The sequence below is a fragment of the Hylobates moloch genome, unplaced genomic scaffold (genome assembly GCF_009828535.3).
Source record: "Hylobates moloch isolate HMO894 unplaced genomic scaffold, HMol_V3 SCAFFOLD_9, whole genome shotgun sequence".
NCBI classification, from domain to species: Eukaryota; Metazoa; Chordata; class Mammalia; order Primates; family Hylobatidae; genus Hylobates; species Hylobates moloch.
Window position 1 is genome coordinate 61,120,354 of NW_026652284.1, and position 26,035 is coordinate 61,146,388.

At 38.1% G+C, this 26,035-nt stretch overlaps 1 protein-coding gene across 2 annotated transcripts in view; it reads right to left on the reverse strand.

Moving 5' to 3' along the window:
• The window catches only part of ZNF704 (zinc finger protein 704), a 236,700-nt gene that overhangs the window by 164,946 nt on the left and 45,719 nt on the right, over nt 1-26,035 (reverse strand). For both annotated transcript variants that reach the window (XM_032759913.2, XM_058443764.1), the window contains exon 2: nt 18,927-19,168. In XM_032759913.2, the coding sequence (XP_032615804.1) occupies nt 18,927-19,168 (242 nt within the window). The remainder of the gene's footprint in view (nt 1-18,926; nt 19,169-26,035) is intronic.

The following is a 26,035-nucleotide window of genomic DNA, read 5'->3' on the forward strand; positions in this document are numbered from 1 at the left end:
AATCCGGCAGCATATCAGAAAGCTTATCCACCACAATCAAGTTGGCTTCATCTGCAGGATGCAAGGTCGGTTCGACATACACAAACCAATAAATGTGATTCACCACATAAACAAAACTAAAGACAAAAGCCACAAAATTATCTCAACAGGTGCAGAAAAGGCCTTTGATAAAATTCAAGATCACTTCATGTTAAAAACTCTCAATAAACTAGATACTGAAGGAACATACTTCAAAATAATATGAGCCATATATGACAAACCCACAGCCAATATCATACTGAATGGACAAAAGCTGGAAGCATCCCCTTGAAAACCAACACAAGTATGGCCTCTCTCACTACTCTTGTTCAACACAGTATTGGAAGTTATGACCAGGGCAATCAGGTAAAAGAATGAAATAACGGTATTCAAATAGGAAGAGAGGAAGTCAAATTATCTTTGTTTACAGATGACAAGATCCTATATCTAGAAACTCCCATCGTCTCAGCCCAAAAGCTTCTCAAGCCAATAAGCAACTTCAGCAAAGTCTCAAGATGAAAAAAAAATCAATGTGCAAAAATCACTAGCATTCCTATATAGTAACAACAGGTAAGCAGAGAGCCAAATCATGAATGAACTCTCATTCACAATTGCTACAAAAAAAAAAAAAATACCTAGGAATACAGCTTACAAGGGAAGTGAGAACTCTTCAAGGAGAAATACAAATTACTGCTCAAAGAAATCAGAGGACACTAAACAAATGGAAAAACATTCCATGCTCATGGATAGGAAGAATCCATATCATTAAAATGGTCATACTGCCCAGAGTAATTTCTAGATTCAATCCTGTTCCCTTTAAACTACCATTAACATTCTTCACAGAATTAGAAAAAACTATTTTAAATTTCATATGGACTGAAAAAAGCCCAAATAGCCAAGACAGTCCTAAGTAAAATGAACAAAGCTGGAGGCACTACACTACCCATCTTCAAACTATACCTCAAGGCTACAGCAATCAAAACAGCATGGTACTGGTACAAGCACAGATACATAGGCCAGTGGAACAGAATAGAGAACTCAGAAATAAGACTGCACACCTACAACCATCCGACCTTTGACATACCTGACAAAAACAAGCAATGGGGAAAGAATCTCCTATTTAATAAATGGTGCTGGGAGAACTGGCTAGCCATATGCAGAATATTAAAACTGGACCCCTTTCTTACACCATACACAAAAATTAACTCAAGATGGATTAAAGAATTAAATGTAAAGCCAAAATTACAAAATCGCTAGAAGAAAATCTAGGCAATAACATTCAGGACATAGGCACAGGCAAAGACTTCATGGCGAAAACACCAAAAGCAATTAGAACACAAGCAAAAATTGACAAATGGGATCTAATCAAACTAAAGAGCTTCTGTACGGCAAAAGAAACTATCATCAGAATGAACACACAACCTACAGGAAAAAATCTTTTGACATCTATCCATCTGACAAAGGTCTAATATCCAGTTTACAAGGAACTCAAGTAAATTTAGAAGAAAAAAATCCATTAAAAAGTGGGGAAAGACATGAAAAGACACCTCTCAAAAGAAGACATCCATGTGGCCAACAAACATATGAAAAAAAACCTCAACATCACTGATCATTAGAGAAATGCAAATCAAATCCATAATGAGATACCATCTCACACCATTCAGAATGGCTATTAAAAATTAAAGAACAATAGATGCTGGTAAGGTTGCAGAGAAAAAGGAATGCTTTTACACTATTGGGAGTGTAAATTAGTCAAACCGTTGTGGAAGACAGTATGGCAATTCCTCACAGACCTAGAAGCAGAAATACCATTTAACCCAGCAATCCCATTACTGGGTATATACTCAAGGGAATGTAAGTTATTCTATTATAAAGACACATGCATGCATATGTTCACTGCAGCACTATTCACAATAGCAAAGATGTGAAATCAATCCAAATGCCCATCAACTGTAGACTGAATAAAGAAAATGTGATACATATATACCATGGAATACTATGCAGCCATGAAAATGAATGAGATTATGTCCTTTGCAGGGACATGGATGGAGGTGGAAGCCATTATCCTCAGCAAACTAATGCAAGAACAGAAAACCAAACACCACGTCATGTTCTCACTTATAAGTGGGAGCTGAAGGATGAGAATACATGGACACATGGTGAGAAAAAACACACATTGGGGCCTGTCGGACTGGGAGGTGGGAGGAGGAAGAGCATCAGGAAGAACAGTTAATGGATACTGGGCTTAATATCTAGGTGATGGTATGATCTGTGCAGCAAACCACCATGGCACATATTTACCTCTGTAACAAACTTGTACATCCTGCACATGTACCCTTGAACTTAAAATAGAAGTTGAAGAAAAAAAAAGCCATTTTAACACCAAAAATGCAAAGCTGTTCATCTGGCTGAAAATTTCATCATAGACTGGTGAGGTGAGGGACCTGCAGTATACTACTTGATTTTTCTATTAATTCCTTATTTCTAATCATCATTGCAGTCAATATGGTAGTGACTACTAGGGTTTATTACTCTTCCTTTTAGAATGCTACTCAAATGTAATTATAAATGTCATTATCAACCTGTAAAAATTAAATATCTTACCCCTGAAGTAGGCAAAGACTAGGTACATAAAACCTTACCTTTCATCAACAGGCCAATTAGTTGACTGCTGTGCAAGTTTCAAGCTTGGGGACCCATCTCGTCACTTAACAGAATTACTATTGCCTTTTAAGTAGTCATCCCCTGCTTCTCCCTAGCACTTCTAGCTTGTGATGCTGTAGCTCTGGGGAACATGGAGAACAAACTGGAGCAAGAAAATTCCTGGTTTTTTGGTAAGATACTGAATCATATTCCCAAGCACACAACCTGGAATCCATACCTACTCAATTCCAGGGTCTTTGGTGACAAGTCACTATAGCCATCAACTACCTTATCAATTCTGGAATTATGGGGGACCCAGCCTTGAGCTAATATCTTTTCTTAGATAATAGACAACATTACTTGGGAGTAATTTCACTTACCTAAGAGAAATGTGGAAAGTCCCTGAAAGTCAAGGAATGAACATACAAAACTAGATACCGTTTTTTCACTGTAGGATTTTTACTTCTTTTCTTTCTCATGAATTTTAACAAATTTGTTCATTTGCTTTTAGTGTCCAAAAGGCACAGGAATAAGAAACAAAGATAAATGGTTTGGTGTTCTACCTATCAAATTAAGCATCACATTTTCCAAGATTGATCATAATTCTGATTATAGTAAAAGTGCCCTGTTATTTCCTAGCATGGTCAGATTTACATGAAAATATGCCTGACTTTGATTTTTAATTGTCCTCCCTCACCCTAGGATTCTCACTTGGCTCCTGTACGTCTGCAGACAGCAATGCACCACATTGGTTGCATTGATCTCTCCCTAAGCTGCCACCTGCCATCGCCTCCCACCTTTGATCCTTTGCCATCATCAGTGTCTTCAAACAGCACTGCTGTGTTCTGCCTGGAAAAACAAGCGTACTCCTCAGTGGAAAAATACCACATTCCAGCTTGGTGAAGCAGGTGGTGTGTTTCATAGGATGGAGCAGAAAGTAGCATCTCTTCTTCTCAAACAAGAAGGAAGACTATTAGCACATCAGCACAGAAAGTCGTGCATGATGAATTTTAAGCGCTGCCTCACAAATGAAAATGTGGTAAAGTTTGAAAAATCAGCTTTGAAAATGTATTAAGTCCATTATTCAAACCCAAAGTCTTAACTTTTTTAAAAAACCAATTTTCCCATCTTTCAAATAAGGGGGATGGAGCAGATGATGTTCAAGATGCTCAAAATTCTTTCTGCTCCGTGAGATCTAAAACCTGACCTTGGCATCACGTTAATGACCATCACAGTCAACACTGCTCACAACATATACAATGGGATGCCTGGTATGTTTTACAGCTATTATCTGGACTAAATATCTCATTTCATTTCTAGCCTAGGTAGACAGAAGATGAAAAGTTTTGTGTTTTTTTCTTTATGTGGACAATCGGAATTAATGTAATTATATTACTCAGAGTCTGGGAAATGAAGAAGCAACAAACATATTTGAACATCAGAGTTTCTGCTACAGGCTCAGAATAACTCAGTTTTTAATTTCTCTTCTTGGAAGAAGGTTCCTTTTTTCCATGAAGGCTCACTCTTCTGAAGCTAAATAGGACCAAATGGAGCTTCAATAACGTGGATACAAAATACCACAACCAAGAGTGGGAGCTGTGCCATGCCACAGACACAGCCTTGCAAATGCAGGGAATTCTGCCTGATTCTGACTAGGACTGGTTAAGAAAAAGGCTGACACCAAACAGAGAAGCATCCTTCACGGCAAAGGCCTCAGCCACTGGGTCACTTCTGACTGTGACAACTGCAATATAGGGCCATATTGTCCTCCAGCTGATACCATGTATACACAAAGAAATGACTTTTCATTTTTGCATGGTTTTCCCACACACTGCTGGAATGACCAAAGCAGAAACTCTACGGTTTTGCTACATATGCAGGAGCAACCTTGCAAACTAGTGTGGTTTCATTTTTGAGATCAAAGAAAGCCAACATTAGACTCAGTCAGCTCAGCTGGGTATGATTCCATAGGGAATACAGCACCATAATTCCATTATAATAATGTCTTCCTTTATTTACAATGATGGCGATAGAAGGAGTGACTCAATATAGACAATTCCGAACCCTGAAATATCATGCACATCAATGACAAGCTATGGAAGCCTGTTCCTTACTGGTCTCTTGCTTGCCCAGAGGGTAGGAGATAATCCTGCCTCTGGGTGCCACATGCAGGCGGGTCCAGGGGCTGCTGCTTGTCACTGCTGAGTAGAGTCTGCCATTGTGTGATGAATGAGGCAGGAAGCCCTCAGCCAATGCTAATGGCTAACTAAGAAGCCATTTCATCAGATTCTTACCCAGTGAAAAGGTGTGTTTTTTAAATAATGAGGAAAAAAGGCTTACTGAATTCTCTAGAACATAGGCCTTGGGACAGCATACCACAACTATTACTTCTAAGTGGGTATCCAATAAACATTTCTAATTGGCCCCCCCAAAAAAAGTTAACAGTGAACCAATATTTACAGAAAAAAAAAGTGTTCAATATATGCGCTCATTTAGCTTATGAATGTGTCAGCTCTGCTTAATCTTTCTTTTGTTTGCATTAAAAAGTATAAAAATGTAAATGTATATGTATATTTATATTCATATTTGTATATGTATATGTAGTACACTATTGTCTGATCCACTGAGAGGAAATGACCTGTCTTTTTATAATTTGTTACCGCAGTTATAAAATTATTAACAATAAGTAATATCATAAATGAACACTTGTTAAACATAGGTTAAATATTTTTAAAACCACAAAATGGGCTTTTACCTCGTTTTAACCTTAGCAGACTGTTAAGCATCTTTCTAGTTTTGAAGGAGGCAGTGAAATCCCAAACATTCTTGGTTTTCTCTATTTAGCCTGATCTTATCTAATCTAAAAGAGAAACGGGTTATTCCACCAGCTTTGGACAAACAGTGTGGGGAGAAAAGAAACTCTTTGGCTACAAGGCTAGTTCCTGTGTGGCAGAGGTACAGGAGGTTCCTGGCCTGTGCACACATGGGGTAAGTCCAAAGACTTCCTTAAGATCAAGGAGCAGCAGAACTCCACAATTCCTCCCTCCTAACTACCAGTTTGATTTACTAAACTATTTTACCTCCGATGTGGAAACACACTTTCCAAGAACTCTCTTGTTCTTTGAAATTATATTCCTCCCCAAATTATCTGCAACTGAAGGTAGAAAGATTGTTTTTTTCAGTTGTAGATCTTACTATACGTTGTTTAAATTGCCTACAAAGAAAGGGACAGTTATTAATTGAATGTGAAGATGGATTTGAGGCTTAACACATTGGTGGTGAATCACAAAGGGCATCTCTTTTTAGGTTTGTAGCAACATCAACTCTAAATGTTAATTTTCAAGTTGTAACTTTATTTGCGGATATGTGGAAAATATGACTACACTGTTTGTTAGGAATGAGTCAAAAGAGAAACTTGTTAGTCCTGAAAAATAAACATGAAGGAGAACACAATTCTTAAATATAGCTTTAATGGGAGGTGATGCATTCTATTATGGTTAAGAAGCACAACAGAGGCTACAATGCTATGCTGCTCATGGTCCCTCCTTACAAATGTGGTGCAGCTGTCTGGCACTTTCAACGTGATCGTTTGATACAATCATTAACACTAGCTACCTGCTTAGTATTTGCAAAATTACACTGCATGTGCAAATAATTGAGATGATATTTTGAAAACCACATAGTTAATATATTTATCAACTGTGGTTAGAAAGAACAGTTCCTCCAAAAACAGTTCACAATCACCAGTGTTCAAGATAGTTTTCTGTTTTATTCAGTAGCCTTTGATGAATTTGGTAAAGTCTGATCACATCCACGTGTCATTAAAGATTAGGGTTATCCTGGAAAAATCAATCCCAAAGAACAAAAATACAGTTTCTACAAAGATTTGATAAAACCTCACATCCAGCTGGGTGCAGTGCCTGACATCTGTAATCCCAGCACTTTGGGAGGCCAAGGTGGGCAGATCACTTGAGGTCAGGAGTTCTAGATCAGCTTGGCCAACATGGTGAAACCCTGTCCTACTACAAACACAAAAGTTAGCCAAGCGTGGTGGCATACACCTGCAGTCCCAGCTACTCAGGAGGCTGAGGCAGGAGAATCGCTTGAACCTGGGAAGTGGAGGTTGAAGTAAGCTGAGATCATGCCACTGCACTCCAGCCTGGGCGACAAAAGTGAGTGAGACTTCATTTCAAAAACAAAACAAAACAAAACAAAACAAAAAACAAAACCCTCACATCCTGCAGACAAAAGCCACACATCACTTTAAAAAAATATGTGATAGCAAATTGGATGCAAAAATAGCAGATGACCTTGTAAGATGTCACTCTTAGAAAAGGGCAGCAACGTTAGGCAAATCTATTATGAGATGAATACTATTTTGGGGGTTAAGAAAGCAGAGTTTGTGAGCTTCCTTGAAGAAATGAGTGCCAAATCCAGCCAAAACAAACCTTTAGCAGGAGAGAGCAACAAAAGCTTTTCATCATTTAGGAATTAAGCTGTACAAGCAAAGCTCGCCTTGAGAAATGCCAGTGTATGAAAATCAAGATGTAGAGAAGTAGTTATATATATTAAAACAAAATACGGTAAAATAGCAAGCACTTCTAGTACATTTATTTACGACATGACTATGGTTTGACTATGTTGGTCTACATACCATTCTTTACAAATATATTTATTGTTTATTTGATTTTTGCTCAAAGTATGCAAGTCTTTGTTAAAGGAATCTTAAATTCAAGATGTCTTAGAACAAACTTCTGATTTCCCTCTACTCATGTCTACTTTCTTTTGTATTACTCCTGAATTATTATTTTTTTATTGGCATCATCAACCATTTTTTCCATCCAGCTGCCCAAGCCAGCATTTGTGACACCATCCTGAGTACCCTCTTCATCCTTACTATGCTCCCTATCAGCTTTATCCTCACCATGGCCTCTTGAACACAGCCCTCTTCTCTGTTGCTTTTGTACTGGCCAAAGGTTTCACAATTACTTCTTTCAGATTTCTACATCTGCCTCTTAATTATTCTTTCTGCTTTCAGTGTCAACACTTGTATACACTCCCTAGCTCCTCATGCCCACAGGGTACCAGGTGACATTTTTGAAATGCCAATCTTATGGTATCACCTGAACACTCTCCATCACCTAACAGATAAAAATCAAATTCTAAAAGTATTCCAAGTTAAGCCTAACTCTCCAGCTTTATCCCTTATCATTTCTCCACCCAGAACTCTATTTATAGGAGAGAGAAAAAAGGTTAATATTTAAAAGAAGAATCAATGACAGTTTAAGCCAGTAACAAAATAAATCCTTTGTACTTAGAAGTCTTTAAAATATATATTTGACACATTTGTTGCATTTCCTAGTTTACAAGCAGTATGTATTAATGAGCTATTTTTTTACAATATAAAAAAAGTATGAGCAAATGCATTCAGTGTGATAACTGTGGTCCAAGCCTACAGTATGTTTACTTGGTATGTTTGAACTGCTCTAATAGTAGCTACCATGGGGAATGTCAGAGTATCTGGTAACAACTAAAGAGGCTCTCTCAAACTCTGGAAATGAAGCCTGCTTTTATGTTTTTAAAGAACCAGAACTGTGATAATATCCATTTAACCTTCCTTTGATTTAGATGGAATTTAAACATCTTCACAATAATTATAATTGTACTAAACATCAGTTATGTACAACTGGGAGTCATTTCCCTTTAGGGGGACATACAGGAATCGTGCCGCAGATTTCTAACTAAATCTATTTAGTTCCAACTACTCCAGCTAAATACTGCCTGGCCCACAGTTGATGAAACGCTTCCCTCCTTACCGTGGATGCTCCTCCCTGCCACCCCAACCCTCAACAAACACTGCCATAGAAAGCTATGTTCCACCCCTAGCAGTGTGAGTAAGGCATTTTCTTCCTGTGTGTTAGAGTAGGAAAAGAGAGATAGCAAGAGACCAACCACTGCCTTTGGGATAAATGAGATGTTGGACTGAAATGCAAAATTAACTTATGCTTTATTCTAAAGCTGCACTGTTCAATACAGTCATCACTAGCCACGTGTGGCTACAGATCACTTGAAATGTACCTTGTCCAAACTGAGATGTGCTATAAAATATACAGCAGATTTTTAAGATTTAGCATGCAAAAAAAAAAGAATGGAAAGTGTCTCATTAATGACTTTTTATATTGATATATGTTCAAATAATGATATTTAAGATATATTGGGTTAAATAATATGAGTTATTAAAATTATTTTTGCCTGTTTCTTTTTCCTATTTTTTAATAAAAATTGTATTTACTTAGAAGCATTCAGAATGTCAACAAAAGAGCTATACCTTTTTTTTTTTGCGACTAGAATGGTATTCAGTTGACAGAACAATTATTTCATATAACCTGCATCAGAGATAACTGAAGATGAAATAACTACCATCCCCATATATAACTCATTTGTGCTGTGCACCAAAAAGAACCTGCTTTAAATTTCCATGCCAATTTATAACCCCCATACTGTACCAGACACAGTTAGTGGCTATCGAAAATACCACTAGGACAGGGCTATCTAAAGACATATGTGGTAGTGTGTTAACTATACAAAAAAACGCACTGTACAGTTTAAAAACAAATCTTACACAGCCTTACATTTCAAATTTTTCTTTAAAAGGAGTGAGTTGTGTACAAGGGGGTTAATGCTTTATAGCAGGGGTCCTCAGTCACCCCCCACCCAAGAGTGTATGGCCTGTTAGGAACCGGGCTGCAAAGCCAAAGGTGAGTTGCAGTGGGCAAGTAAGCATTACCACCTGAGTTCTGCCTCCTGTCAGATCAGTGGTGGCATTAGATTCTCATAGGCATGTGAACCCTATTGTGAACTGCGCATGTGAGGGATCTAGTTTGTACGCTCCTTATGATAATCAAATGATAAATGTAATGCACTTGAATCATCTCGAAACCATAGCCCCCCCCCACCATGGAAAAACTGTCTGCCATGAAACTGGTCCCTGGTGCCAAAAAGGCTGGGGACAGCTGCTTTATAGACAAGAAAAAAACTGCAATAGAACCAATTTATCCATCATAATCGTCTTCTTCATCTTCCTCCTCCCCCTCCTCTTTATCTTCCTCCTCTTTATTTTCTTGCCTTTTTTTGGCCTTGATGACTCCCTTTTTTGAAAGCATCAGGCTTTCCTTTTACCTTGAAATGCAGCGATATTCTTTAGGTATTTTTCCTGCAGCTTTGAGGCCTTCTTTTCTTAAGGCTGCTTGTCATCTGCAGCAGTGTCATACCACATCTCTCCCAGTTTCTTCGCAACATCATCAATGGATAGGCCAGCATGTTCTCCTTCGATTTTAGGGTGAAACTCAGAACAGAACAGAAGAAAGGTCGAAAGAGGTCTCCTGGGTGCATGTCTCTGAGAAATTCTTAGAAAACTCTGAGAAGTTGATGGGAGCATCTGGGCGCTGCTTCCTGTTCTCCTCCCAACAAGTTTGCGCAAAGAATGCATACAATGACTTTTTGCCTCTTGGAGTCTTAGGATTTTGCCTCTAGGCTTCTTAGGATCTCCTTTGCTTCTGTTTAATTATTTTTCCTCAGCAAGGCAAGAGTCACCCAGTGCCCATCTGGCTCTCATTTTCCCTGGCACTGTCTCTATGGAGCTCAATGTACGGCAATTACTGTCTCTTTTTCATATTTTTAATGTAGCTATTACAAATTTTTATATTATATAGTTCACATTACATTTCTATTGGACAGTGCTGCTTGAATGTTATCCTTTTTAGATAAACAAATGACCAATATCTTGGTTATTATTTGCCTTTCTATAATAAAAGCAGAGTACAGAATCTATACTGACAAGGGGAGATGAAGAGTTTTAAGAATCTCATTATTTCTATTTCTTAATTATTTACACTTTGAGCAGATATAGGGAGGAAAAAAAGATGTTGCATCACATCTAAATGTAAACCAATTCTGCAGAGGCAAACTATGGCGCAGGCATCACCAAAGTGGTATAATGGTACTCCTAAACATTTCAGAACATTCTCATATATCCAATCTGTGCAACAAAGCCAATGGTCCACCTCGTACGACAGTGCTACCGGTCCACCTGAAGTTTCAGTTTTAACTTTTCTCCGTTTTGCTGCCAACGATGATTTACACAGAAGGACATTTACTAATTATCCAAGGACTCTTTGGAAGTGATACTTGCAAATGCCCAAGCTTTGTTGATACAGAGAGCATATCCTTCATTAATGGCAGTGACATAAATTATTATTTTAAAAATTCATATTTATGATCAGAATTCTAAATTCACAATGCCATTCTAAACAGGTGACACATTATAATCTAGCACTAATGTGTGCTTATAATAAACAACTTACAGTACACAATTATGAATTTTGAATGTCCTTTTTAACATCAACCAAAAGAAGAAGAGTATAAAATTCTCTTTAAAACACACACACCCACACACATACTACATGGGCCAAATTTGTGTCATAAAACAAGCTTGCCTAAGCTATAATTAAGAAAATTGAGAGGCCAGGCACGGTGGCTCATGCCTGCAATCCCAGCACTTTGGGAGGACGAGGGGGGCGGATCATGAGGTCAGGAGATTGAGACCATCCTGTCTAACACGGTGAAACCCCGTCTCTACTAAAAATACAAAAAAATTAGCCGGGCGTGGTGGTGGGCGCCTGTAGTCCCAGCTACTCGGGAGGCTGAAGCAAGGAGAATGGTGTGAACCTGGAAGGCAGAGCTTGCAGTAGGCAGAGATCGCGCTACTGCACTCTAGCCTGGGCAACAGAGCAAGACTCCATCTCAAAAACAAAAGAAAAGAAAAGAAAAGAAAATTGAGATAACATCAATGTTACTAGTGTTAGTACAAGAAAGAGAACTGCTGGAAAAAGTTTTCGTCTTACCTTACTACCTTCCTTCCCATTATAGAACATTAGGAGAGTGAAGTGGCAGCATATGTGCATTTAGATTACAGAAATTCATCTACAGGCACTTGGCAGGAAGAGAGGGCTATTTTTAAAAACAACAAACAAAAACCTACCATTCCACCATTCCATTCAATGAAATTTTGCCCCAGAGTAAGAAGGGAGACAGAATTGCTTCTTTTTCAAGTGGTTTCAGATCGCAAGTCTTTCAAACTGAGTTCTCTTCTTACAGGTAATGGAGGACATTGTAAAGAACAATTTTGTCTGTATTTGATTTGTGTGTTGATGTGAGAATCTAAATCCTCAGCAAGATGGGGCTTGACTGTGTACTGATGGCACAATGTGTTGCATTAAGTCATAATGTCAATTATACTGGTTCCTACCATTTCCCTGTCTGCATTCCCCTATCTCCATGATTATACTTGAGTTTTAGAAAGATCATTTTGGCAAATGTGTAGCAAATAGACTGTAGCAAGAAACCAGAGACAACAGTTATTTGCTGCCTTGAATTACTGAAATGATGGGAGGAGATGGAAATGGATAAAAGTTTCTTGGAAAAGATGTTCTTTATAGCTACTTTATGGGGATTGCCTGAGTTCTTAAGGGGAATCCACCAATTATACAGTACCAGTATTTCTCTAACATGAGTGAGTACATTTATATTCCCCTCAAAATCTATTTTTTAAAAAGAAATGTTCTAAAATTTCAATGCTGTATTTTTTAAAAAGAAATATTTTAAAATGTTAAAGTGACCTTTTTTTCTTTTTTTCAGTAGTCTCATACTGGTTACAGAGTTTGTGACCTGAAAAGTTTTTAACACATTTAAACATTAAACATTTGTTCCAGGAACTGCTAGGCTTCCAGAGATTCAAAAATAAAAGATACCATTTTTGTCTTATCTCACTTAATTACAAATTTGACATAGGCGACTTTCGATAAATTGTCTAAAGTACATAAAAGAAAGGAGAAAATGTAGACACTACCATTGAAAATGGGAGCCAAATTAGTTCACAGTTTCCCATCGTATTTATAGGATTTTGCTTGTAGCTCAGATCATTTCCTAACTTTGAACTCAAAGGTCAATGTGTTTCTGAAGTTCTTTTAAACTACATAATTCCCAGAATGGCATGCTATAAGGAGAAGATGATTTCATTTTATCCAGCAAGTGATAAATATGACATCACTGTATTTTAAAACCCTGAAAAACAAATAGTACCATATGGTTTGTTTTCTTCCAACCACAGACTAACAGTCTGTAGTATTCTAATAAACTGTTGTTAGGTCTAAGAATATTTTTGGCCAAATTTTCCTTTTTTCTTTGTTATAACTGGTTTGCTAATACATTTCTCTAGCTTTAGAGTTATAATTAGAAGACAGTTACTACTTTGCATAATCAAATTGTAATTGCTGTTTGGGTGAAATCCAACGAATTTAAGCATCAGTACCTTCAAAACCACGATGTCTGGCAAAAACAATAACAAATGTCAGGCTCTAATGATCAAGGTTATCTAATAATGCTTGCTTAACTGTTGAATTATTTTAGAGGCTGGACAACAAGTAACACTTGAATTATCAATGTATTTTAAGCATTACATTTGTAAATGACAATAAGTTAATGGTCTCCAATAAACACAAATGGTGATGATAAGGAACAAAAATTCACTTGAGATCAGAAACCTATCCCAGTCTTAGGTCTGTCATTGGTGAAATATGTGTTTCTGGGTGAGTCACTTAACTTTCTGAATCTGTTTTCTCATTTGCAAAATGGAAGTTAAGAAATCTAATAATAATAGACATTTGTCAATTTCTTGGAAGCCTCATGGCTGAATTTGCTTCTGTGTCTGGAGAATTTCCTAGCACAGATGTCTCTTACTTTAGAAGCCAAAAAGCCCAGATGCAAGCACTGGTTCTGTAGAGTGAATGAACATAGCTATGTTTCCAGCTGTTCACCCTCCTGTCCATTTTCTGACCTGGTTCCCCAGCCTTCCCAGCAACTCTATGAGCTACCTTGAGGGTCTTTCAAAAAATTTCACTCTTTGTTAAATCAGCCAGAGTCACCGTCTGTTCTTACAACCAGGAAGCCTCACTTCTACCTCAAGGTCTGGTCTGTCCACTTCTCTTCATCTCAACTGTCACTCTTGTCTAAACTACCATAATTTCTTTCCTATACTAATGTGGTGGCTTCTTGATTGGTCTTCCTTTGTCGATTCTTTTCCTCCTCTTATAACAGCTAAAGTGATCTTCCATTGAGATGAATGAAATCATATTCTCCTCCACGAAATCCTTCTCAGTGACATAAAAATGGAATTTAAACATCCTTCACACAATCAGTATAGCTCAACATGATCTGGCCAGCCTTCTTTTCCAAACTCGAATGTCTATTAACTGATGAATGGATAAACAAAATGTGGTATGTCTATGAAATAAAATATTTTGGCAAACAAATGAAGTACTGACACATGCTATCACATGGATGAACCTTTCAAACATGCTCTCTTTTCCTGTCCTTAAACTCTTGAAGCCTATTTTCCTCAACTCTCCATAGGGATCAATGAAACTAGTATTTTCATCTCTCTCAGAGATGGATCAGCCCTTGAGTGATTGCTATTGCAACAATTAGCATCAACACTTTTAGTACTTGTTATCCCCAACCCAATTACTGCTCTCCAATGATCCTAAAAGCTAGGAATAAATTTTCTTTCTGTTAATGATAAATCTTTAATTAAAGAGAAACAGTGCTTGCTCATGTGCTCTCACATACTCTTGCCCTCTCTTTCTGTGTAGTTATCTCTCCTGAGGAAAGTTGAATAATTTGAAGAATACTTTGAGTACCCAACTCTATAATGCACTTACTCCAAATCACCCTCAAAAAAGAAAGTAGTGTTTTTTCCTTGAAATCAATCAAGCAATATCCCAGGGGTAAGCAGACTCTCCTACAGTAAAGATTGTTCCTACAAACCCCAGGAAACTCGGAAAAGGGGTAGTTTGTATTCTTTCCTCTCATGACTCAATTAATTTATTAAAGAATTTTAGGATCCTAGGGCCAAACAATCAGTTACCATTTTTTCACAGGAAGCTTAGGGCCCTCTTAAACAATGAAGATTTCAGGTAGTCTGTACTGATAACTCAAAGGGCAAGGAGACTGGCCCCTGTCTCAAGCCCGCACAGCCTAGGGCACTTTTAATATATAAAGTACAATATTGTGGGGTGGGAGGAAGGCAGCCATGAGAACGCACCTTACAGATCTCCAATAACAGGGAGCTAACTGACCAAGGAAGGGCCCAGCTGCTGGCCGCTGAAACCATCTGCTGCATTTGTGCCAAGGCCACAGCTCCCACATGCTGCTCCCAGCAAATGATGGAGTACAGCAGGGTTACCAATGCATGACTCCTGAGGGCCTTGCCCGGCTACCTAGGACACTTCCCTCCAACTTTCCTGCCCTCTCTCCATCACTGCGCTCAGACTAGCACCCTAAACTGACATGCATCTCCCTCCTGTCCCATTTCTCCCTCAGGTGTTTCTCTTACTAAAACGTTTGCATGTTTAATCCTGTCTTGGCATTTGCTTCTCCAGTGACCCAGCCTAACACATCTGGATTAATAGCTTACTTAAATTTATATTTTTCTGAAACTAGCACCTTTAAAATTGGTTCTCAAATACTGGGTAAACAAACAGGGAGTTTGTATTGATACTGAGTTCTTCCTTTTCTATTTCAATCGTCCCTATCTTGAAAAAGATATCAATAAAAAAAATTGGGCTTTTAAATAGACATATCAAATTAATAACTTTCTTAAAACTAAAAGATTTTCCTTTAATTACAAATGTACCCCCAGTCCTAATGGGAAGGGAGCAAATCAGGAACTGTTATTTAAAATTAGCTACGTACGTGTCTGTCCCTCTCATTCCACCGTAACCTCCAGGAAGGCTGGCACCTCACTCTTATTTTTACTGAGTACTGGGTTTGTAGCAGGTACTCAAGAAATATCTGTTGAATGGAGGCAGGAGATCTGAAACTACAGTGAGGTAGACAGTAAGGTGGGAAGGGGTTCCCAGATCTCTCTAGTTACATGAAATAAGCAATTGAAATACATGTATTGCTTTTATTATGTAAACCTCAGAAAATAAACTTTGAGTTTCATTTTACAAACCAGAGAAAGTAAAGTTCAACAAAAATCTTAGCTTTAATGAGAATAAGCAAAAGATAAAGTGAGAAACGTTACAGGGAACTGATTTTAAATGATTGAAGAACTCCACATTCTATGGGCCTAAAATGATTATCCTGCTTTTTGGCCAAAATATCATATATATATTTTTAAACATTTATTATATATTTTATAAGATATGGATACAGATATTCCTCAGTACCCATGGGGGGTTGGTTCCAGGACTCCCTATAGATACAAAATCAGCAGATGCTCGAGTCTCTTATATAAAATGCCATAGTATTTAAATATAACCTAGCACATCCTCTGGTATACTTTAAAGCAGCTCTGGATTACTTATAATACCTAATACAATGTAAACACTATGTAAATAGTTGTTATACTGTATTGTTTAGGAAATAAAGACAAGAAAATATGTCTGTACATGTTTGGTATAGACAATTTTTTTCCAGATATTTTCACTTGGTGGTTGGTTGAACCCACAGGTGCAGAACCCATGGATACACAGGGCCAATTGTGTATAGATTTCCGTGTATTGATAAATTTCACTATACTATAGATTTACTCAAAGTTCATTATTCATACCTGTCAACAGATATATTTCTTCTTAGTAAACAAAAGGAAAATCCTACATCTTCCTACTGTATCAGGTAAATAAGTTTCTTTAAAACAAAATATTGATATACTTAGGTGACAGTGGGAAGTCTGACATTTATTAAACTTGGTAACAGTAAATGGAAATAGAATTTGAGAGTCTGATCAGTATAATCCACAATGCTTGATTCCTTCATCATCATTTTTTTTTAAAAGCAACTTATCTCACCAACTGCTGGCACACTGTATTTATGAAGATTAAATTCCTACTATAGCAATGAAAACAAGTACGTTAGTAGACACCCCAAACAAAGAAGCCTTAAGTAGTATTTCTCATAATAGATTAATACATCTAAATTATACCTTGTCATTGGGGGATTTTTGCTGTGCATTAATGGATTTAAAACCTAATTAACTTTCCCACACTGTTTAAGAACCTCACAATAACACTGGCATGGGCTCATGTACTTTTAAGTACATTCAGTGAACTTGAAAAGGTGGAAAATATCCTACATACCAGAGTCAGAAAAGGCAGAAAACATCTTTCTTCTTCCTCTTTTCATTATTTTCCCCAGCAAGTGCTCCAAGTGAGGTGGAATTAAAGAATAAAAGTATACTTAAAAAAACCTATGGCAATTTAAAATCATTAATTCCAGGTCTTTTAACATATACAATGGTCTAATGGAAATTTTATGTAGAATAAGCCCTACAGAATTGCAAGTTGGTACTAAACTGACACTGGAAGTCTAACTTTTGCCCTACAGACTTAGGAAAAAAAAAAAAGCACAGTTCTTCACATTTCAAATTGTTAACATGTCAGTTACCTATGAGACAACCAAACAACAAATACAAATTGAGATGCCTATGAGGGTCAGGGTATGATAAAATGTTTCACAACCATGCCACAGTAGAAGGAAATAATCCTAAATAATTTAACATGTATTTATATGAAAAACATTAGCAAAGCAAATAATTCCAAGTAGTTAAACAGAAGTAATGAATATGTGAAAATTTTCAATTAAAGGTTAAAGAAAACTAAGAGGCCTATAATTTTAGAAAGTCTGACAAATCTGGCAATGGGAGAAAATAATAATTTTCTAGAGAAGATACTTTTGATTTAATATAGAAAGAAATGAAACTTTAATTACAAAAAGTGAACAGGCAGGAAAGGCACATTTATTCCTCTTCCAAAGGTACTATTTTCCTGGTTAGCTGTTAGAAACCACTTGGACAAATGCAGGACTTCTCAAACAATTGCTATAAGCTCTAAGTTTCATTATAAATGATTTTTGGCAACAAAATGTGGCACACATATTATAAATAAGCAATCTCTCATGCTACAGCATTTTCTTTCTTTTTTTCATCTGACAAATATTCATGAGTCCCCAGAACATAATTAAGCACTGTTCCAGGGCTAGGGATAAAGCATGAACAGAGTAATCTAAAATCCCTGCTGACGTGGAGCTTGTTTTCTAGGTGAGACAAATGATATGCAAGAAAGTAAAAGGTCTAATATGTATGCGCCACCACTGCCACTGTCATTCTGCCAGAATATTGTCCTTTGGTTCAGTGCTATTGGATGTGGTTTAAATAAAATTATAATGTGACAAAGGCCTTTTTTACTTGTTTTTAGAAAGACAAAGGCCTTTTGATATTTCAGATAAACCCCCTTGGTTGAGTTTTAAAGTAGATCTATCATACAAAGATTATCAAGATATAAACCAGGCATCATCAACTTTTTTCTTTTTTTTTCTTTTCCATATTTTAGACTTTGCAGACCACCTGTGGTCTGTGTCGCCTATTCTTGATTTCTTTTAGGCCATTAACAAGGCAGGCCAGGCACAGCAACTCACGCCTGTAATCCCAGCACTTTCGGAGGCTGAGGTGGGAGAATCGCTTGAGCTCAGGAGTTTGAGACCTGCCTGGGTAACACAGTGAGACACCATCTCTACAAAAAATAAAAATAATTATCTGGGCATGGCTGCATATGCCTGTAGTCCTAGCCCAGCTACACTAGAGCCTGAGGCAGGAGGACTGCTTGAGCTCAGAAGTTCAAGGCCGCAGTGAGCTACCTTTGCATCACTGCACTCCAGCTTGAGCGACAGAACCAGACCCTATCTCCATTTGAAAAAAAAAAGTAAAACCATTCTTATGTTACAGGCCACAGAAAAACAGATCAGGGGCTGAATTTGGCCTGCAGCTATAGTTTACCAACCTCTGACCAAAGATCTGTGTACACTTGCTTTGAAGTGGCTACAGTCCTACTTAATGCATGCTCAGTCCTCTATATGATGTTTCATCCTATTTTTTTGCATTTATTCCTTTGCTCTTTATTATTCATTTATTAAAACTGAATAAAACATTCTTTTCTAGAGCTACAATAGTTCCAACTACAGCAGCCTCAAAGTCAGTTCTGAAGAGTAAGGCCACCTGCTCTGTTTCACACAAGCAACAGAAAAAAATTCTTGGCAGAAAACCTTTCATATGTCTATATACTGAAGAGAATCTGTACACTGGCAGAGATTATGCATGCTCTCCACCAACTTCCTGGGGCAGACACATGTGAGATTTAATGTTCCCTTACCTTGCTGGAGGAACATCAATATTGGAGGAAACAACTTTTCTTTTTTGCTCAAGGAGACAGATGGAGCGAGTGTTTTCTTTTTCATGGTCAAGGATCCGGCTGGCTTTTTTGGTGTCTGCTGTTTTCACATCTTCCTCCATGGCCAAGGAAAACACGTGTTGATGAGACATTTTTTTACTAGAGTCACGTTTTAAGTCCTCTGACTGAAATGTGAAGGTCATTTCTCGCTTAATGCTCCCCACCTGTGAAATGAAACACAGAAATTCTTACTCACATAAAACATCACCTTTGTAAGACTACTGCAGATGGTGGTGAGGAGAGATTACGGATACTGTCCTCTGTTCATCTGAAAGATTGTGTAATTTTAACGAAAAAATGCAACATAGAAATAAAATAACTTCACAAAATAATATATAATCAATGCATCTGTAATAATGCAAATAAGAAACATCACAAACACACACAAAAATGCCTCATAGGTATACAAAAACAAAGATTTGAAAAGCATAATACCTCTAATTTTTTTAAATGCAAAACATCATTGTTTTATCTCCCAAAATTAAGAAAATTCAAGTAAACCCTTAAATATTTCAGTCTGATTATCATGTTTAATAGAAGACAGCTAATGTATAAAATCAAACTTTCTTTTTGGCTAATAATACTGGTCCTAACCACACTCTGTAGTTCGTTTCTTATCCTTCATCCCCAGCAGTTAAGATTTTTTTATTAATTTATTTTAATTTTTTTTATTATACTTTTAAGTTCTAGGGTACATGTGCACAACGTGCGGGTTTGTTACATATGTATACATGTGCCATGTTGGTGTGCTGCACCCGTTAACTCATCATTTACATTAGGTATATCTCCTAATGCTATCCCTTCCCCCTCCCCTCAACCCATGACAGGCCCCAGTGAGTGATGTTCCCCACCCTATGTCCAAGTGTTCTCATTGTTCAGTTCACACCTATGAGTGAGAACATGTGATGAACTCATCCTTTTTTATGGCTGCATAGTATTCCATGGTGTATATGTGCCACATTTTCTTAATCCAGTCTATCATTGATGGGACATTTGGGTTGGTTCCAACTCTTTGCTATTGTGAACAGTGCCACAACAAACATATGTGTGCATGTGTCTTTATAGCAGCATGATTTATAATCCTTTGGGTATATACCCACTAATGGGATGGCTGGGTCAAATGGTATTTCTAGGTCTAGATCCCTGAGGAATCGCCACACTGTCTTCCACAATGGTTGAACTAGTTTACAGTCCCACCAACAGTGTAAAAGTGTTCCTATTTCTCCACATCCTCTCCAGCACCTGTTGTTTCCTGACTTTTTAATGATGGCCATTCTAACTGGTGTGAGATGGTATCTCGCTGTGGTTTTGATTTGCATTTCTCTGATGGCCAGTGATGATGAGCATTTTTTCATGTGTCTGTTGGCTGCATAAATGTCTTCTTTTGAGAAGTATCTGTTCATATCCTTTGCCCGCTTTTTGATGGGGTTGTTTGATTTTTTTCTTGTAAATTTGTTTAAGATCTTTGTAGATTCTGGATATTAGCCCTTTGTCAGGATGGAAGTTCCAAGATGGCCAAATAGGAACAGCTCCAGTCTACAGCTCCCAGCCTTAGTGATGCAGAAGATGGGGGATTTCTGCATTACCAACTGAGGTACCAGGTTCATCTCACTGGGGCTTGTCAGACAGTGAGTGCAGCCCACACAGCAGGGTGGGGCATTGCCTCACCCAGGAAGCGCAAAGCGTCAGGGAATTCCCTTTCCTAGCCAAGGGAAGCCGTGACAGATGGTACCTGGAAAATCAGGACACTCTCACCCTAACACTGTGCTTTTCCAATGGCCTTAGCAAACAGCACACCAGGAGACTATATCCTGCGCCTGGCTCGGAGGGTCCCACGCGCACGAAGCCTTGCTCACTGCAAGGACAGCAGTCTGAGATCAAACTGCAAGGTGGCAGCGAGGCTGGGGGAGGGGCATCAGCCATCGCTGAGGCTTGAGTAGGTAAACAAAACGGCTGGGAAGCTCAAACCTGGTGGAGCCCACTGCAGCTCAAGGAGGATGTTTGAACCCATTGCAAAGAAGGTAAAAACTTTGAAAAAAGATTAGACAAATGGCTAACTAGAATAAACAGTGTAAAGAAGACCTTAAATGACCTGATGGAGCTGAAAACCATGGCACGAGAACTACGTGACGCATGCACAAGCTTCAGCAGCCGATTTGATCAAGTGGAAAAAAGGGTATCAGTGATTGAAGCTCAAATGAATGAAATGAAGCAAGAACAGAAGTTTAGAGAAAAAAGGGTATCAGTGATTGAAGCTCAAATGAATGAAATGAAGTGAGAAGAGAAGTTTAGAGAAAAAAGAGTAAAAAGAAACAAACAAAGCCTCCAAGAAATTTGGGACTATGTGAAAAGACCAAATCTATGTCTGATTGGTGTACCTCAAAGTGACAGGGAGAATGAAACCAAGTTGGAAAACACTCTGCAGGATATTATCCAGGAGAACTTCCCCAACCTAGAAAGGCAGGCCAACATTCAAATTCAGGAAATACAGAGAATACCACAAAGATACTCCTCGAGAAGAGCAACTCCAAGACACATAATTGTCAGATTCACCAAAGCTGAAATAAAGGAAAAAATGTTAAGGGCAGCCAGAGAGAAAGGTCAGGTTACCCACAGAGGGAAGCCCATCAGACTGGATCTCTCGGCAGAAACTCTACAAGCCAGAAGAGAGTGGGGGCCAATATTCAACATTCTTAAAGAAAAGAATTTTCAACCCAGAATTTCATATTCAGTCAAACTAAGCTTCATAAGTGAAGGAGAAATAAGATCCTTTACAAACAAATGCTGAGAGATTTTGTCACCACCAGGCCTGCCCTAAAAGAGCTCCTGAAGGAAGCACTAAACATGGAAAGGAACAACCAGTACCAGCCACTGCAAAAACATGCCAAATTGTAAAGACCATCAATGCTAGGAAGAAACTGCATCAACTAACGAGCAAAATAACCAGCTAACATCATAATGACAGGATCAAATTCACACATAACAATATTAACCTTTAATGTAAATGGGCTAAATGCCCCAATTAAAGGACACAGACTGGCAAACTGGATAAAGAGTCAAGACTCATCAGTGTGCTGTATTCAGGAAACCCATCTCACGTGCAGAGACATATACAGGCTCAAAATAAAGGGATGGAGGAAGATCTACCAAGCAAACGGAAAACAAAAAAAAAGCAGGGGTTGCAATCCTAGTCTCTGATAAAACAGATTTTAAACCAACGAAGATCAAAAGAGACAAAGAAGGCCATTACATAATGGTAAAGGGATCAATTCAACAAGAAGAGCTAACTATCCTAAATATATATGTACCCAATACAGGAGCACCCAGATTCATAAAGCAAGTCCTTAGAGACTGACAAAGAGACTTAGACTCCCACACAATAATAATGGGAGACTTTAACACCCCATTGTCAACATTAGACAGATCAACAAGACAGAAAGTTAACAAGGATATTCAGGAATGAACTCAGCTTTGCACCAAGCAGACCTAATAGACATCTACAGAACTCTCCACCCCAAATCAACAGAATATACACTCTTCTCAGCACCACACTGCACTGATTCCAAAATTGACCGCATAGTTGGAAGTAAAGCACTCCTCAGCAAATGTAAAAGAACAGAAATTATAACAAACTGTCTCTCAGACCACAGTGCAATCAAACTAGAACTCAGGATTAAGAAACTCACTCAAAACCACTCAACCACATGGAAACTGAACAACCTGATCCTGAATGACTAATGGGTACATAACGAAATGAAGGCAGAAATCAAGATGTTCTTTGAAACCAGTGAGAACAAAGACACAACATACAAGAACCTCTGGGACACATTTAAAGCAGTGTGTAGAGGGAAATTTATTGCACTAAATGCCCACAAGAGAAAGCAGGAAAGATCTAAAATTGACACCCTAACATCACAATTAAAAGAACTAGAGAAGCAAGAGCAAACACATTCAAAAGGTAGCAGAAGGCAAGAAATAACTAAGATCAGAGTAGAACTGAAGGAGATAAAGACACAAAAAAACCCTTCAAAAAATTAATGAATCCAGGAGCTAGTTTTTTGAAAAGATCAGCAAAATTGGCCGGGCGCGGTGGCTCACGCTTGTAATCCCAGCACTTTGGGAGGCCGAGGCGGGCGGATCACAAGGTCGGGAGATCGAGACCACAGTGAAACCCCGTCTCTACTAAAAATACAAAAAATTAGCCGGGCGTGGTGGCGGGCGCCTGTAGTCCCAGCTACTCGGAGAGGCTGAGGCAGGAGAATGGCGTGAACCCGGGAGGCGGAGCTTGCAGTGAGCCGAGATTGCGCCACTGCACTCCAGCCTGGGCGATAGAGCGAGACTCCGTCTCAAAAAAAAAAAAAAAAAAACACAAACAAGATCAGCAAAATTGATAGACCACTAGCAAGACTAACAAAGAAGAAAAGAAGAATCAAATAGACACAATAAAAAATCATAAAGGAACTATCACCACTGATCCCACAGAAATACAAACTACCATCAGAGAATACTATAAACACCTCTATGCAAATAAACTAGAAAATCTAGAAGAAATGGATAAATAACTGGACATATACACCCTCCCAAGACTAAACCAGGAAGAAGTTGGATCCCAATAACAGGCTCTGAAATTGAGGCAATAATAGCCTATAAACCAAAAAAAGTCCAGGATCTGATGGATTCACAGCCGAATTCTACCAGAGGTACAAAGAGGAGCTGGTACCATTCCTTCTGGAACTATTCCAATCAACAGAAAAAGAGGGAATCCTCCCTAACTCATTTTATGAGGCCAGCATCATCCTGATACCAAAGCGTGGCAGAGACACAACAAAAAAGGAGAATTTTAGACCAATATCCCTGATGAACATTGATGCAAAAATCCTCAATAAAATACTGGCAAACCAAATCCAGCAGCATATCACAAAGCTTATCCACCACGACGAAGCCAAGTGGGCTTCATCCCTGGGAAGCAAGGCTGGTTCAACATACACAAATCAATAAATGTAATCCGTCATATAAACTGAACCAAAGAAAAAAAACCATATGATTATCTCAATAGATGCAGAAAAGGCCTTTGACAAAATTCAACAGCCTTCATGCTAAAAACTCTCAATAAAGTAGGTATTGATGGGACATATCTCAAAATAGTAAGAGCTATTTATGACAAACCCACAGCCAATATCATACTGAATAGGCAAAAACTGGAAGCATTCCCTCTGAAAACTGGCACAAGACAGGGATGGCCCTCTCTCTCCACTCTATTCAACACAGTGTTGGAAGTTCTGGCCAGGGCAATCAGGCAGGAGAAAGAAATAAAGGGTATTCAATTAGGAAAAGAGGAAGCCAAATTGTCCCTGTTTGCAGATGACATGACTGTATATCTAGAAAACCCCACTGTCTCAGCCCAAAATCTCCTTAAGCTGATAAGCAACTTCGGGAAAGTCTCAGGATACAAAATCAATGTGTAAAAATCACAAGCATTCCTATACACCAATAACAGACAAACAGGGAGCCAAATCATGAGTGAATTCCCATTCACAACTACTTCAAAGAGAATAAAATACCTAGGAATCCAACTTACAAGGGATGTGAAGGACCTCTTCAAGGAGAACTACAAACCACTGCTCAATGAAATAAAAGAGGACACAAACAAATGGAAGAACATTCCATGCTTATGGATAGGAAGAATCAGTATTGTGAAAATGGCCATGCTGCCCAAGGTAATTTATAGATTCAATGCCATCCCCATCAAGCTACCAATGACTTTCTTCACAGAATTGGAAAAAAAACCACTTTAAAGTTCATATGGAACCAAAAAAGAGCCCGCATCGCCAAGTCAATCCTAAGCCAAAAGAACAAAGCTGGAGGCATCACACTACCTGACTTCAAACTATATTACAAGGCTATAGTAACCAAAACAGCATGGTACTGGTACCAAAACAGAGATACAGACCAATGGAACAGAACAGAGCCCTCAGAAATAATACCACACATCTACAACCATCTGATCTTTGACAAACCTGACAAAAGCAAGAAATGGTGAAAGGATTCCCTATTTAGTAAATGGTGCTGGGAAAACTGGCTAGCCATATGTAGAAAGCTGAAACTGGATCCCTTCCTTACACCTTATACAAAAATTATTTCAAGATGGATTAAAGACTTAAATGTTAGACCTAAAACCATAAAAACCCTAGAAGAAAACCTAGGCAATACCATTCAGGACATAGGCATGGGCAAGGACTTTATGACTAAAACACCAAAGCAACAAAATTTTGGCAACAAAAGCCAAAATTGACAAATGGGATCTAATTAAACTAAAGAGCTTCTTCACAGCAAAAGAAACTACCATCAGAGTGAACAGGCAACCTACCGAATGGGAGAAAATTTTTACATTCTACTCAGCAGTTAAGATTTTAACAAAATCCCTTCTAAGGCCCTATGATAAAGAAGTCAGAATAATTTTCTTATCATTTGTAACTAAATGTAATGATGATTATGGTGGGAGACAAATATAAAATTAAACCTTAATGAACTGAATCTTGTTACTTCAGACTTTGTTGTAACTGCAAAAGGAGACTGAAGCTAAAGAAAGGCTTCTGTGAGGTAATTGGTACTGTAAATGAGGACTGGAGACAACCAGTTAAAGTCGTATTGTACAAAGATGAGTCTATCTGTTAATCTGGAGCCTCACTAATTAGTGGGGTGTATTTCAAAAAATGCACAATCATGAGACATTTCACGGGCCTGTGATACAATCCATTTCCTCCAGTGGGATCATGTGAAGTCAGTAAATCTTCACTCTCCCATTTAAATAGAATATATGCTTATTTCTTTTTAATTTTCAGTAGGAGAAAAAGCACAAAGGCTTTAATCAAATAGATTTAGATTTATAGAATTTAAAGCCATAAGCATAACTCATTTTCAGAATACAAGGAGAATATGTGTGTTTGATCATAGCAGAGACTGGTAAAGGAAGGTATTAATGACTAGAAATTCTCAGACTAAAGGAAAACTGAAATACATGCATGCTGGAG